The sequence below is a fragment of the Chaetomium tenue genome (assembly GCF_020726465.1).
Source record: "Chaetomium tenue strain MPI-SDFR-AT-0079 chromosome Unknown F5144scaffold_6, whole genome shotgun sequence".
In the NCBI taxonomy this organism is placed as follows: Eukaryota; Fungi; Ascomycota; class Sordariomycetes; order Sordariales; family Chaetomiaceae; genus Chaetomium; species Chaetomium tenue.
The window spans coordinates 2945708-2961411 of record NW_027117334.1 but is presented as its reverse complement, the minus strand read 5'-3'; the positions used below and the strand labels follow the sequence as shown (position 1 = coordinate 2961411).

General features: G+C 57.1%; 4 protein-coding genes across 4 annotated transcripts; 2 read left to right on the top strand and 2 right to left on the bottom strand.

Moving 5' to 3' along the window:
* The first annotated feature begins 25 nt into the window (after window positions 1-25).
* Window positions 26-2559, top strand: F5144DRAFT_583426 (VHS domain-containing protein). Its single transcript, XM_066789557.1, has 4 exons — window positions 26-902; window positions 954-1620; window positions 1671-2143; window positions 2196-2559. The coding sequence occupies exons 1-4, from the start codon at window positions 354-356 to the stop codon at window positions 2400-2402; spliced, it is 1896 nt and encodes a 631-aa protein (XP_066640227.1). The 5' UTR covers window positions 26-353; the 3' UTR covers window positions 2403-2559.
* A 1460-nt stretch (window positions 2560-4019) lies between these two features.
* F5144DRAFT_595648 (uncharacterized protein) lies at window positions 4020-9589 on the bottom strand (the record flags this gene model as incomplete). The annotated part of the gene is made up of 11 exons (XM_066790717.1): window positions 4020-4222; window positions 4346-4415; window positions 4446-5787; window positions 5821-5882; window positions 5913-6229; window positions 6263-6988; window positions 7042-8091; window positions 8258-8300; window positions 8369-8618; window positions 8713-9413; window positions 9587-9589. 11 exons carry the CDS (start codon window positions 9587-9589, stop codon window positions 4020-4022), a joined length of 4767 nt encoding a protein of 1588 aa, XP_066640226.1.
* A 1177-nt stretch (window positions 9590-10766) lies between these two features.
* On the bottom strand, window positions 10767-12511 carry F5144DRAFT_623431 (SMAD/FHA domain-containing protein; the record flags this gene model as incomplete). Its single annotated transcript, XM_066792152.1, has 3 exons — window positions 11367-12511; window positions 11155-11214; window positions 10767-10854 (listed from the first exon to the last, which is right to left on the bottom strand). The coding sequence occupies exons 1-3, from the start codon at window positions 12335-12337 to the stop codon at window positions 10767-10769; spliced, it is 1119 nt and encodes a 372-aa protein (XP_066640225.1). The 5' UTR covers window positions 12338-12511.
* A 344-nt stretch (window positions 12512-12855) lies between these two features.
* F5144DRAFT_583408 (uncharacterized protein) lies at window positions 12856-15432 on the top strand. The gene is made up of 3 exons (XM_066789556.1): window positions 12856-13443; window positions 13523-14950; window positions 15003-15432. Exons 1-3 carry the CDS (start codon window positions 13353-13355, stop codon window positions 15068-15070), a joined length of 1587 nt encoding a protein of 528 aa, XP_066640224.1. The 5' UTR covers window positions 12856-13352; the 3' UTR covers window positions 15071-15432.
* Window positions 15433-15704: the final 272 nt, after the last annotated feature.

Genomic DNA, 15704 nt, shown 5'->3' with positions numbered 1-15704 from the left:
CTAAAGGTTCGTTATGCAAGTTGCTGCTTGCTGCCCGAGCCCCACACAAGCACCAGCAAAGCGCCGATCAGCCGTTTCCCCCTGGGATTATTCAAGAAACGGGGCCCTTTCTCCCTCCGCCGCGCTGTTGCGTCAACCCACAGCCCTGGACTCGAACGCATCCTCAGGCAAAAGCCCAGCCTAAACGTTTACGTGGGCTCAAGCTAGGAAGCTGCCGATTTCGCGGCTTCGATGAAATACCAGCGACTTAACTGGTACCGCTTGCCGTGACCAAACATTCGACTACCGATCCCGCCAGTTCCGTAGCGGAAGCGAGGCGCGAAGAGCAACATACACCCGAGGCTATTATCAAGATGGAGGCCGCTTCGGCGCGGTTCGCGGCCAGAGACCGCTGGGGGGAGATGGGCGCTGCCCCAGCACCCTCACAGCTCCACCGGTTCATCCAGGCTGCGTGCAGCCCCGAGAACTATGAGCCAAACCTCGCGCTGAACCTCGAAATCGCCGACCTGATCAATGCCAAGAAGGGTTCGGCCCCGCGCGAGGCCGCCGTTGCCATCGTCAACTATGTCAACCACCGCAACCCCAACGTCTCGCTGCTCGCCCTCAACCTGCTCGACATCTGCGTCAAGAATTGCGGCTACCCCTTCCAGCTGCAGATCTCCACCAAGGAGTTTCTCAACGAGCTGGTGCGCCGCTTTCCCGAACGACCCCCAATCCGCCCGTCGCGCGTCCAGCTCAAGATCCTCGAAGCCATCGAAGAATGGCGCAGCACTATCTGCGATACGAGCCGCTACAGGGAGGACCTGGGCTTTATCCGCGACATGCACCGCCTGCTGAGCTACAAGGGATATACTTTTCCGGAGGTTAGGAGGGAGGATGCCGCCGTGCTGAATCCCAGTGAAGTACGTGGTAGCCTTGAGCATGCGCACCGTGGATCATACTGACCCTCACAGAACCTCAAATCTGCCGAGGAAATGGAAGAGGAGGAGCGTGAGGCCCAGTCGGCGAAGCTGCAGGAGCTCATCCGGAGAGGGACACCCGAAGACCTAAGGGAAGCCAACAAGTTGATGAAGGTCATGGCCGGATATGACACTCGGTCAAAGGTCGACTACCGTGCCAAGGCCGCTGAAGAGGTCGGTAAGATTCAACAGAAGGCAAGGTTGCTCGAGGACAGGCTGGCGGCCTTCCAGCCTGGTGACAAGATGGTGGACGGTGATGTCTTCTCGGAGCTCGCGGCCGCACTCTCGAGTGCCCAACCCAAGATCCAAAAGATGTGCGAAGAGGAATCCGACGACCACGAGGCGGTAGCCAAGCTGCTCGAGATCAACGATAGTATACACCGGACAGTCGAGCGGTATAAGCTGCTCAAGAAGGGCGATATCGAAGGCGCGCAGCAAATAGCCAAGGGCGCCCCGATCCCGACAAGTAGCGGGAAAAGCGCGGCGGCGAACGAGTTGTCTCTGATCGACTTCGACGACGCGGATGCGAACGGCGCGGCTGGTGGCCAGGGAGCTTCCAAGACGGCCAGGCTCGAGAACGATCTCTTGGGTTTGTCAATAGCCGACAACAGCAGCTATGGCCAAGCAGGCGGGATCGCCCTGGGCTTCGGGGAAAACACTAGTACGTTACGTGATGGAATCTCATTCGCCGAACACAACTAATTGCTGCAGATATTCCTGGCCCGGCGTTGCTCTCGTCTGTCACACAAGGCAACAGCGCGAAGGGACAGGTGCCGGCATCCACGCCGTCTCCCGCACCCTTTTCAAACTTCAACTCTTTCACCTCCGCCCCAGCATCCAAGTCGAGCACCCCGCAGCCAGCTTCAGCCTTCTCGCCACCTACCCAGTCATCAGCCACGGACCCGTTCGCGGCACTTTCCTCGCTGTCCCCGACGCCGGCCACATCTCAAACGCCGGCTGTGGCGAACGATGATGACGAGTGGAGTTTCTCCTCAGCACTACCTCCAGAGACACCACAGGTGCCGAGAGAGCACAAGGCGCTGGTTAGCAACACAAATCTGAAGGTCGACATGGTTGCCAACCGGATCGTCGACACAGACCCCTTGCTCAACCTGCTCTTTGCATTCACGAATAACATGGCGCAACCAATCTCAGAGCTGCACTTCCAGTTGGCGGTGACCAGGGTAAGCCCACGAAACAACCGAGCTCATGTTACGTACTAACAGTTTGTGCCAGGGCTATGAGCTGCTCCTGAAACCACAAAGTGGGAGAACGCTGGAACCAAAACAAAGCCAGGGCGTCACCCAATCCATCAAAGTGCGCCACGCAGGGAACCAGGCCAAGAAGGTGGAAGGGATCAAGCTAAGGTGGCGGGTATCGTACAAGGTCGGGGCCGAGTTGAAGCAAGAGATGGGCGAGATCCCGGAGTTTACAGTTGCGTAGTGAGGGATCTGGACGGTGGAGTGAAAAGGAAGCGGGGGTTTGTTGTGATAGCATCTTATATTGGATGAGAGCGGGAGCATGGGGTGTCGATATCCAAACTGCGTTCAAATGAGATTGAAGTGGTATGCACATGCCTGTCTTGATTTTGCTTCGGAGTATATCTACGTGTCTGTAGCAGATTGTGGCCGCCACTTGTCGTTGAGCAGAGCCATTTGTGCTCAACGGGAGTGTATCTCCTCTTTTTCATACGAGAGCATAGCAGCCGAAGACAGAACAACATTTACATTTGGCAAACTGTAAATGATCATAGGTTGTTGTTGAGTGGCATTGGCGTTGTCCCGTTGTAATCGTCTTCGTCCTCGGCGAGTCCTGGGCTCTGAAACCTTCCTCATCAGCACTCCTTGGGTTGATACTAGCTCAAGCAATATGTCGAAACCCATGGCGGGTACCGAGCACCCATCGTCCCCGGTCTTTCAAATTGCAGAATTCGCGAGGAAAGACACCTAGTTGAGAGCGAAATACCCACCTCGAACCAGTATGCTATCACCGACCTGGATAGAGTCCACGAGCGCCCCTTCTGGGTGCGGGTGCGGCGCGTGTCCTTGGACTCCATGTCGGCCGGCAGGAACCTCGCCGCCTTCCCGGTCTCCTTCTTGAATTCTTCGGGGATTGCCGCCGTCGAATTTCCGACGAAGGCACCTGAACCAGCAAGCATAGGCTGCGCCGACGGACTTCCTGTGCGGATATACTGCTTCCAAGCCTCACCGTATTCAGCGATGATGATGTATATTTCCTCACGGTTTTGAGACAACAGCAGGCGCCTGTGGCGTTTACGAATCTGCGTGTTATGAAAACCCCGTGGCGACGTCGGCGAACCCGAGGCGTGCCGGCCCTTGGATAAAAGCTGCGATCGCCGATGCTCACTCCCGTCTCGGTCTTGGTTTCCTCGATATTGATGTCCGCGATACTCGCCGCCCTGGTATTTGGGGCCACCGTTCGAGCACGCGGCTCCGGAGTGCTGACGCGGCCTCCCCCAGGCTAGCGCTAGAGCTGAGCCCAAGGGCCGTGGACACTGCGTCTTCGGTTTTGGCGACCGTTGTTTCCCAACCCATGCAGCTTCGTTGATTGCGGTTCTGAGACCGATCGCTGGCCTTAAAGTAGGTGGGATATGAAGTAACTTGGTCTGTTGAAAAGCTGGGGTTGTGTGCTTTCGGTCAGCCCGAAGATGCTCGCGCTCTTTTCGTAACTACCCCCCGTCCGTTGTTGAGCGAGGCGAGTCAAAATGAATATAGATAAAGGAAAATATATTACGAAAAAGGAAACTGACAGGAAGAAATCAAAGGCGGGTGAAGGCAAATTCTTTATATTCTGAGCTGATGTCCCTTTTGCTCCTACCCAGAAGTCCGGCCACATAAGTCTCCCTTTTGACTAAATTTGATATCGTCAAGTCGAAAGGAGGACGTGATCAATACAACCGTTACTTATGCATTCACCTAAACTTACTTATTAAAACATTCTAGCCATCCGGTCGCTATGAGTGTGCCATTACCCCCTCCAAACCACACAAAACAAACAAACAACTCCCTATCACAAATGCCCGGGCGCTATGCAGTGCATTTAATCAAAAACCACGAACCCATTCGGTCCCATCCCAGGGAAACTCCCCCTCCTCGGCTTATTCCCACCACCACCACCGCCCCGCCCAGAACCAGGCGATCCCACCCCGGGACTAGAACCACTAGCCGAGCCCAGAGCAGGCGCCCCAAACTCCACGACCGTACCATCCTCCATCCTGATCCCCGCCGCCGCCACCCCACCGGCTATACCCACACCCGCACCACTCCCACTCCGACTGCGACCGCGACCGTAACTCCCCGCCGACGCCGACCGCGCCATATCCTCCCCTCCCATCGGCACCACCTCCCCAAGCACCACCCCAGTACCAGTCCCCGTCCCCGTCTCCGCCTCCGCGGGAGGCACAGCCCACTCCGCCAACGGACTCAGATGCTGCTGCTGCTGCTGCTGCCCCATCCCCATGTTCACCCCCATCCCCAACCCCAACCCCGCCCCCACCCCCGCCACATCCCTCGCCTGCGCCAGCGCCCTGCCCCTCGGCGACGACGACAACGACGCTGAACCTGACGAACCCGCCGACGGCGACGGTGACGCCGGCGGCCAGGGCACGGGTGATGCTGGTGACCCCGCGGGCGGGCCTGCGCCTGCTGAGGGCGAGAGGGAGTGCGCGCGTCGGGACCGGCCGTCGCGCGGTTGGTGGTGTTGCTGTTGGGCGCGGCGTGCGGCGGCGCCGCGGGTGGGCAGGATGCGGGTTGCGCGGCGGCCGGTGCGCAGGCGGAAGGGATTGGTGAGGGGGCGGGTGCGGGGGATGGTGCTGCTGGTGGGGGGTGGGAAGGATGTGCCTGTTGTTGGTGGTAGCGGTGGGGGGTTGTGGTGGTCGGGGTGGTGGTGGCTGTGGTTGTGTTGGTCGGCCCAGTGCCGGTAGGAGGTATCGACGTCGGGGAAGGGTGTGTCCATCCGTGGGGAGGGCTCCGTCTCGGTGTAGGAGGGCGGGCGGCCGCGCGCGAAGGGCAAGGGTGCGAGCCGGGAGGATGGGGTTGGGATGGGGCGGCTGCCGGTTGGGCCGGCCACTGTTGGCATTACGTTCGCTGCATGTCCGGGCGGGCTGAATCGTTGAGCTGGGTCCGTCCCCGTGGGTGATGGGGACGGTGAGCTGGACCGTGCGGAATGGATTACCGCGGTCGGACTGTGGATGTTGATGCTGGGGTTTGACTGGTGCGAGCCGTCGCGCGACATGGGCTGTGAGGAGTATCCCGTAGGACCACCATTGCTGCCGTGGAGGAGGAGCTGGGCAGTGTTGATATTGCCGGGGTGATGATGATGCCTGTTCGGGGGTAGGGTCGGGAAGGAGTGGGAGAGGGGATCAGAGGCACTGGACCACTCGATACCAGATGAGCTGATCGGTGTGCCGTCGGGGTGATAGACGACTGTGTCCCAGCGGCGAACGACAACTGGGACGCCAGCTTTAGAGAACAGTTCATCCGTAGGGATGCCGGAGAGGGTGGGCGGGGGGAACGGAGAAGAGTGGCTTGCTGGGCTCGAGTTGGCTGAGCGGCTGCCGCGGAAAATGCCCGTAGGAGGAACAATGAGCTCTTCCTCTGGCGGCGTCTGGGGTTTCTGAGGTTGAGGTGGAGATTTGTTGGGCTTGTCCGACGGCATCACCGTCTTCTTCAGCATCTTTATTGTTGCCTCAGTCCAGCTCTTAGGGGACGACAGGATCTGCGTGAGGCCACTTGAGAATTCTTCAGGGGGGATTTGCGCCACGTCGGTGTCGGGCGTCTTCTGCGCCTGGGGGACGGCCCAACTGTTTCTCCCAACAAGTGTCATAGGTCGAGCCATGGACTGGGAGCCAAAGCTGCCTCTCTGCGTGGGAGACGGCGGTGCTGCCTTCTTAATCTTATTCAGCTGCATCTCCGCCTCGCTCTGAGCTGTCACGTGGGCCCCCGATGACGATGGTGAAGCATCCCTTCTGCTCAAGATGGAGCCGAGCGCAACCTCCCAGCTGAGTCCAACCCGCGGATCGCTCACGGTCGTGGCTCTCCAGGAACCGGCACGATCATGGTATCGTCGAGTCTCCTGTCGCTTGAGGACTCTGTGATGTGGGATGGAGTTTTGCCAATCATCAAAGTATGCTGCGTCGTGTTGACGGTCATATGGATCTGGTGGTAGCGAATTGGTGTCGACCGGGTCCGTCGCCCCTACGTGAACCTGTGTCCCTGCCACAGATAACACGACGGTCTCCTGGTCATCGTCTTCGGAGATCTCGGGCACCATTGGCATCACACCTGGCGTAGTGGGATATGGCACTAGCATTTGAGCATCCTGTTCCAGCAACTCCGTTACCGGGGACTGAACCAAATCGACCTCGCCATCAAGAGATCCCATTCGACTTAGTTGGCTGCTGTGAGACTGGATAGTCGCCGCATCGGACTGCGAGGAACTGCTGATCCGGTCAAAAACCGAGGCAGGATATTCCTCCCCAGAGCCATCGAGGATATTCTTTTGAATAGTATGTGACAGGTCGTCGATTTGCCCTTGGATCCTGCCCAGCCGCTGTTCCAGTTGCGACTTGGCAACAGAGAGTTTCGGATATCGCTTTTCGAATCGAGTGAGATTCTTGAGGAGTTTCTCGCCGTGGATGCAGAAGCGGCGGTAGTCATCGGGCAGCCCAACTCTCGGGTCCTCCTGGATCCGCCTGTCCGCTTCATCGTATGATCTGGCCCAAACAGCCACCGCTCGCTCGAGCCAGAATGGGATTTGGTGCTGCTCGTGCAGCGAGTCGATGAAGAAGGCCTGGACGACGCTATGGATACGGAGCAGATCGAGATAGTCGACGTGCCTATCGAAGCTGCGCTTAGAGCTGCGGGAGCTTGTAGGCGAGATATCATCGCTTTCAGACCGCTCAAGCAGGGCGAAGGCAATGAGAACCTTGAGAGTATTGTTGAGGCTCGCTTTCTTGTGAGTGGCGTCACAGCTCTTGACGGGGGTGACCTTATCGAGGGCGGAGATGCCTATACGCAGTTAGCAACCTCGAATTTCATATCAGGGAGGTCTATGCCCATACCGAGCGCGAGCATTTCGACCGGAACGTGCTGGTCAAAAAACACCAACATCGACATCAAGTTCAGCGCCTCGTTCTCGCCCCTATTTTCCAGCTGCTCTCGCACAGCCTTGTATGCCGGTAGATTCCCCGCCTTCGGCCGATTCCGATACGACCGGAGATACCTCGACAACGGCTCCCTCGTCGCCTTCAGATGCTGTGCCGCAACGTGAATCATCAGCGGCAACCTCCCCATCAAGCCCACCAGCTCCAGCGCTATGGCCTGATCCTCCGTACTCCACGGCCGCCGCCTCTCCGTCTCAAGCAACAACAACTCCTGCGCCTCCTGCACGGTCATTAGCCCAAGCTCCATAACCTGCGGGTTATCAAAGCGCGGATCCCCCGTCACGGCCCGCTCCGTCGACGTATAGATCAGGCTCGTGTTCCTCGCATCCGGGATAAACTCATGCAAGCCCGGCGTATCAAACTGCACGCCATCAAAAACAATCAACCACTCCGACTGCGCACTCAGCCAACGCCTCACAATATGGACAATCCTCCTCGGATCCCTCAACTCATCCACATCCCGCTGATCCACCAACCCCTTCAACGCCTCGTTCCTCGCAATGCGCCAGAACCAGTACTCCAGCTCCTGGCGGCTCTTGGCGCGGACCCAGTAGACGCCGCCCGGGTAGTGGTCGCGGTGCTGGAAGACGTACTGGCGGGCGAGGTGGGTCTTGCCGCCGCCGGGCAGGCACTGGATCAGCACGGCCGAAGTGCCCTCGGAGCGGCGCTTGCGGTCCATGAGCATCTCGTGCAGGCCGCGCAGCTCGTCCTCGCGCCCGATGAAGTACGAGTTGGGGCGGAAGGTTTCCGGGTGGATGAAGAGCGGCTCGTGGTCGGGCTCGGGGAGGGGTTGGGATTCCGGGAGCGCGGGGAGGAGCTTGGGGGAGTAGGCGGTTGGGGGCGTGGTTGGGTGGGCGGTGTCGGTTAGGAGGGGCGCGGAGATGGATCGGCCGGATTCTAGGGGTGGTGGTTGGATTGGGGATGGGGTGATCCCATTGCTATTCTGGGCTATCGAAAAAAGAATAAATCAGCGCGGGTCCCTTGAATGGTCAGGGGTGTTCATGGCTCCCGTGGAACGACTCCTGCTCAACGCCGGCAGCACGCGAATCCTGTCCTTCAAGGAGTTCTCCGTGATACATGTGCCACCCCTGACTGGTTGGGAAAATCAGCCTACCAATTGCTTGCTGCGAATTTCCGGCAGGGAGAGACGCAGCACCCTGTTCAGATTCAAGTCAGCTCAGTGCTCCCAGTGGTTTTCATGCGAGTACATGCGCTGGGAACTCACATATTGCCGAGCACGCTCAAAGTATTCCAGATTCGCTCTGACCCGGCGCTGATCCTCTTCGACTTCCCAACGGATTGGTATCACTTCGGGGGCGTCCGCAATCCACTCTCGAATGGCCGTAGAGACGGTCCGGTAGCCGGGCGCATTTTCGCTCTCGAACTTGCACATGCGAGAATGGGTAGCTTCGATGCCGTAGTACGTGACACCGACAAGTTGCGGGCTTGCAGATGAGGCGTCCACGACCAGAATCCTGGGAATGTTAGTGTTTTCTCGGGGATTCTGGGCGTGCCACGTTGAACAGTGTGATACCGTGATATTAGGGGATGAACGGAAAAGAAACTCACTTCGACCCTTTTACATCTGTCTTCTGGTTCTCATGTGCCATGTGGATCTTGAACTTCTGGTAAATATCCAAGAAATGGCTGGATATCTGCTGGAGCGTCTCGTTGTCCTTCTTGAGCGACTTGAGGAGCACAGATTCGGACTCAAAGATCTTCTTCGGGACAACAGCATCCGCCATTCTCTGTATTATCCCACCCCACGCGGCCGCATTCGACCCATTGTGTGGCGTTCCCAGAAAGATGATGCCGTACGTCGAAACGTAAATCGAACGGAGGTCTTCCTGGTTGGGATCTCGCAGGTCATTCGAATACAGGAGCGCCCGCTTTGTGACTATGCCGCCGAGGCTGTGGACGACCCATATGATGGGGTTCCGTTCGGTCCCTTCGCTCTTGCGGTAGTGGGTGAGAGTCGTGACGAGAGTTTGTGCGTGATGATGAATGAAGTTGTCACTCGGACTCTTGGCAGGCCGTTCCCAGAACCCTCCGTACACATCGGCGTTATACCCGTATACCAGCACGTTGGCATGTTGGTCCTTCAATGAAGTCGGCAGCAAATCGGCGGGCCAGTACACCCCGTTCGGAGCCGTCCATGTCTTCTCTGGCGCCCCGTTGAGGCCGTGGACGAGGATGATGTCGGCTTTGGCTTGTGGGTGATGGTAGACGGCTGTGAGCTCGAACCGGCTCGGGTGTTTGTTGATAGAGGCCTGGTGGACAGGGTTAGTTGTCTCCCGTAACTATTGAGCGAAGACGGCCATGGACATGGGCCGTGCCGCACTCGCAGCCGGCAGATGGAGGCTGACGGGGGTATCTGAGAACCAGACAATTGGGTATGGACCTTGGTTTGTGGTAGGACTCGAAAGATGTTGGTTTTACGTACCATGGTGCACTAACTACCGGCGGCCCAGAAGGTGAAATGGGATGTGCTACGAACCATTCCTGGCGTTTTAGTCCCAAATGAATGCAATGACGGATAGCTGAGGCACAGAAGTCGAAAAGGTGTCCTTGGTTCCCTTATATGACACCTAAACGTTGCCTGGTGCTTCGCCACGAAAGGGGAAGGCGAGGCTACAAGGGTGCGAAGATCTCTAGAGGTAGGTACACAAAAGAGAGTCGTGCGACGTGAGGAGTCCTTCTTTTACCATGTAGTGAGCCGTTTTCCGCGCAGCAGACATCGCCCGCTGATTGCCCATCGGCGGAGCTTGATGGACATTGCTCTCTGGTGCAGACTTTCGCCGAGACAGCCGCGGTTCACGACTCCAGGACAAATACGGCGTGGGGAAGGCCTGTCACGCGGCGGCTGAGAAAGTGACCAACGGTGGGCAGCTGAGCCCTCTTTGGGTGGTGTCCCTCCATCAGGCTGGGAGGGGTAGCATTGAATTGTCTCAAACGTCGGGCACAGGACTTCAGCAGGTCAGTTCAGGAAATAAGGGGTTAGCATTGGTTTCCCGAAATCGCCTTCTTGATCTTCCCGATTATCGTTGGCTGCCGTCACTACGGGGCGGGACGCTGCTGCGAGACGAAGGCGAAGCATGCACTCATCCTTCGCTGTCGCGAATAGGACCTCCGCATTGCTGGTGAGCGCCTCAGTTCGGTGTGCGGCAGTGTGTCACCGCCCCCCTGGTCACCCACACTGCGCGGTTCCGCGGGTTGGTTCCGGCCAAGACTGCCGTGCAAGGGTGTCAGGGCGTTGCCGCTAACGGTTTTGAGTGACCGGTGCGGCGGTTTACTGTGGATGTATAAATGCAGACAAGGCAGATGTTGTCGTTAGCAATCGACCAACCTCATAAGGCTGGCTATGACGCTGATTGTCGGTATCTCGGCGGGAATGCGGTTCTTGAAAACGTCATAAGTTCGTAATAGAATTAATCGCTATGGTTCATTATTCCTCAGTCGGGCATCTATCTCCTCTCGGAGCTGAGCTGTCGTTTGTTCCGAGTCGAACTTTCAACCCGTGAACCGAACACACCGCCGCTCGCTCGAGGAAAAGGTGAATCACATGAGTTCCTATCACTTTTGTTGCTAGTGTATCGATTTTCGATACGATTGCCAGCCCTTCTTTAGCCGCGAACTAGAGTGTGCAACCCATACAACCAAGAGGGTACGTTCAAATGATCATGGAACCAGGGTCCCGGCTGTTCGCGGTGGCTGTTAAACAGAGAGATCACATCTCAAGCTTCGAGGGGGCGATCTAAACGGTCTACGTCGGGATCCGGCCAGAGAAAGGTCGACACATTGGCCACGAACAACGAGACTGACATACCCAAAATCGTATCCCTGACGTGCCGCAGTAGGTGACATAAAGACCGCGTTAAAACTTCGCCCGGGGTCGTCGGGAGCCGTCCTAGGGCCCGGAAACACGGCCTTCCAAGGCAGCGATTGTTGTGCAAACTCAACCCGAGCCTCGGTGTGACGGTGTCGGGTCAAACACGCGGTGTGATACCATACCGAATGCGACGGCCTGCTTCGGCATAATTGTTGGAAGGGCTGGTGGCAAAGGTCTCGAAACTGTGATAACTGACGGTATTCGGAGAGCCAAGTGCCGGCGTTGAGAAAGCAGGGAGTCTTGGGCGTCGCAGGTTCTTGCCAGGACAAGGACATCGCGTGGTGTGGTTTTGTTTTCATCTGCTCATTCCTTAGGAGCAAGCATGAGGACATACTCCCTTGTACTTGAACCAAACTGAACCATATCCTTGTTTCGCAGTTCGAGGTATCGGCTCTCGGGAACCTTTTCGCCGTTGAGCATCGTGCCATTCGCGCTCTCCAGGTCGATTAGATACGGCTTCACCCGTCCAATCTTGTCGCCGAACTCGTTGCGTTTCTCTGTATATCGAAACTGGATGACAGCGTGCTGTTTACTGAGGCTCAGATGCTCAGCAGGAAGATCGACGACGGTGAGGTCTCTGCCAACTAGCCAGCAGCTCCGAGTTCCGAGTTCGATCGTGTCAACGATATCTTGGCCCTTAAAAACGAACAACTTCCAGGAATCGCGTGGGGGTGGCTTCCTCGCCTCCGGTGGCTCGTGGTACTTTAACGTGATGGTGGTGCCGTCAGCTTGCGTTACGGAGTTGGAGGCTGCCGCGAGCACGCCGGAGTTCCCGAAGTTGGGCTTCTCCTTCGGTTTTTCTGGCTCTTCGCCTTTGCTGACAGCGAAGGAATCATCCTGGGAAGGGAGCGGACCAGAACGTCTGATGAGACTTTGACCGCTGTCGGGCTTGGGGTAATCCCCTCCATCGGGTCCAATCTCCCGTCGTGGGGGTCTGCCATCCGGGCTTCGGCGGCTTCGACGCTCATGCCTATCTCCACCACCACCTCGATGCCGCCTCTCGTCGTCTCGCTGCCCGCTTCGATGCCTGCGGCTGCCGCGGTCGCGATCACGGTCGCGATCACGGTCGCGGTCTCTTTCCCTCCTCCTCTCTCGGTCTTTCGACCCGGACGGGCGGTCTTTCGAATCCGGTGTTCTCGAACGGCGCCGGCCACCCCGTTCCCGAGACCGGGATCGATTGCTCCGTCTACCGGCGTCGTTGTCCTGGGACCTATCGTTCCGGCTGCCCCTCGAATATTCAGGCCCATCATCATATCTCCCGCGACGCGACCTTTGACTGTCGCGTTCTGGAATCTCGTCGTTCATGTTGAATGGTTTGCAGCTCGCTGCGAACTACCTTTTTCTCCTAATTTCGGAATTGTCGGGATGGCTGGTGTGCAATTTCTGCCAATTTGGGCGCAATTGGTGGTTGTGGCGATCGATCTGTGGCCACTGCGCGACGTCTGTCCGACTTTCTCGAACGGCAGGACGGCACGGGCTGCCCTGCCTCTGAGCCTCTTTTTTTGGGCTGAACAGGGCGCGCTAGCGTCGGCTTGGACGAGCTTGCAATGTGGGGCTGGCTGCCTGGCGCCTGCTTGTCCGTTCGTTAGCAGTTAGGTACCTACTTCGTATGGAGCCGCTTCCGCCCAGTGCAACCTGGAAGCGGAACAGGGCAGTGATCAGGGGGCCAAATGACTCCCAGACTTTGGCTGTTAGTTACATAATCCGCCTGCGTACGGCGCATGCCTTGGTGACCGCCCGCTCAGCTTGGGCCCTGTTTTCCCACTTCCAACACATCCATCCGTACCCAGGTCACCAGAACATCCAATACCGGGTTTGACGCTTCCTCCGCCGATGGGACCCCAGAAGCGCGCCTTTACCGGACTCTCTTTACCGACATTTCCAACATCCGGCCTCAACCTTTCTTCTTCTTCTTCTCTTCATCCGATCCCTTTCAGTCCACTAGACCCCACCCCGCTTACTTGGAAGTCGCCGTGCCACCACTCGCACTGAGCCCCAGCTTCAACGCCCTCCCCGACCGACACACCCTTGCTACCCGACATTTAGCGTCCCTTGTGGTCCAGCTGCAAGGCAACATCTTCATTGTCGAGTCATACCGGCCTCCGGTGCTTCGCATTTACTCTCCGTCTGCTCGGAGACGCTCGAACACCGTTCCATCCGGCACCTATAAGCCGGCAAGATTCCCCCAACAACTCGCAAGCGGAAAGCCGCTGAGGCGACGATATCCTCTGCTGCCACCGCTACCAACAAGAGGATATTCGCCTCAGCCGGCCCCGAGATCGCACCGCCCACTCCAGTAACTACAGGGTCCAACGGCGATATGGATACCGATGACGACTTCATGTCCAACGTCTCTAGTGAAGACGACCTGCACCCGGATGATAGCGACAATGACATCTCCGGCGACGAAGGTTTGTCGTTCTGGCGATTATGGCCGGCATTTCGGCTCGTTTGTTCCTCTGAGGGATGCTAACATTACTGGTTCTGTAGACTTCGCCTTCGACGATGAACCTGACGTAGATATCGACTCACAAAAGGAAATCGGGTATAAAAAGAAGGCCGCATATGATATCAGCTTCAGGGTCTTTCAGCCGAGCGACATTCAGAGACAACAAGACGAGCTGATCGACGAGGTCAACATGATCCTGGATATCTCCAAAGCAGAGGCGGCCATCCTCCTCCGATATTTCAGGTGGAATAAGGAGCGGTTGATTGAAGACTATATGGACAGACCAAGCCAAGTTCTCGATGCTGCCGGCCTTTCCCAGTCGACAGCCGGTCCACCCAGGATGAAAATCGTCCCCAACTTTGTTTGCGACATCTGCTGCGAGGACGAGCCCGGGCTCGAGTCGTTTGCCCTCAAGTGCGGCCACAGGTACTGTGTGGACTGCTATCGCCACTACCTGTCGCAGAAGATTCAAGGAGAGGGTGAAGCAGCCCGCATCCAATGCCCCTCCGAAGGTTGCACAATCATCATCGACGCCCGATCGTTGGATCTCCTCGTCACGCCAGAGTTGACCGAGCGGTACCACGAATTGCTCCATCGAACCTACGTGGAAGACAAGGAAACACTCAAATGGTGTCCCGCCCCGGACTGCCAGAATGCCGTTGAGTGCGGAGTGAAGAAGAAAGACCTCGACAAGGTGGTCCCCACCGTCTCCTGCCTCTGCACCCACCGGTTCTGCTTTGGTTGTATATTAAACGACCACCAACCGGCGCCGTGCGAGTTAGTGAAGAAGTGGCTTAAGAAATGTGCTGATGACTCGGAGACTGCCAACTGGATATCCGCCAATACTAAGGAGTGTCCGAAATGCAACAGTACAATCGAAAAGAACGGCGGCTGCAATCACATGACTTGCCGGAAATGCAAGCACGAGTTCTGCTGGATGTGCATGGGGCTTTGGTCCGAACACGGCACGAGCTGGTACAATTGCAACCGGTTCGAAGAGAAGAGTGGGTTGGACGCCAGAGATGCGCAAGCCAAATCACGGGTGTCCCTGGAACGTTATTTGCATTACTACAACCGATACGCCAACCACGACCAATCGGCTCGCCTAGACAAGGACATCTACCACAAGACGGAGAAGAAGATGGTACAGCTACAGAAGGAATCGGGTATGTCCTGGATCGAGGTGCAGTACCTGAACTCCGCGTCGCAGGCGCTCCAGACGTGCCGCCAGACCCTGATGTGGACGTATGCTTTCGCCTTCTATCTCGCCCGCAACAACTTGACCGAGATCTTTGAAGACAACCAAAAGGATTTGGAAATGGCTGTCGAGGCTCTCTCCGAGATGTTTGAAAAGCCGATATCAGAACTCGCCGACTCAAACCTCAAGGTGGAAATCATGGACAAGACGTCGTACTGCAACAAGCGCAGGGTGATTCTTCTCGATGACACTGCCCAGAACCTGGCTGAAGGTATGTTTATGTGGACGCTTCTCCGGGGCTACAGGCGACTAACAAGTACTAGGACGGTGGACCTTTAACATCGAATTGACCGGCGCAATGCCTAACGGCGGGCCGAGCGCTCAGCGTTAGAGGGGCGTTTAACTCCGGTTCGGCATCGCAAGATTGCGCACATGGATGGGCGAAGCATCGCATATCACGCTACTGCGGGAAGGTGGTTGGGTGTCCTTAAGATACAGGTTGACCTTGGGGTTCTGGCCAGAACGGTGCATTGGGCGTTGCTTGAACCCGCTTGAGCCCGGCACGCGAAGCATGGCCGAGCGGGATTTGTGTTGCGGATGGGCATAGATTGGGCACGTCTCTGGAGTTTGCACGGGAGTGTACATATTATATGGGATTGAAAGCAGCAGGTTGGGAGGGTGGCGAAGGAACTGGGTTTTGGCATGCAAAGTTATCAACATTTAGCGTTTCTCTCAAGTATGAAGATCCATGCTTCCATGCCCGTGCCACTAGTAGTTGTCGGATGAACATGACAGGCTTCCTGTCGCACCCGAGATCGGGAACGAAGCACATGGGGGACTATTTCCCGGATGTTGGGGTCCCCTCCACCCCACTTCGCCTGTCAAGTTCCCGCTTGGCACGCTGACGTTCGGGTCTTCGCTTGATGAGATGGAAGAATTCTTACGCGAGTCGTCCGATGATGGGAAGAATGGATGAAATGTGGTTCGAGATATGCTGTAAAAGAGAGGTGCCTGCACCATTGATG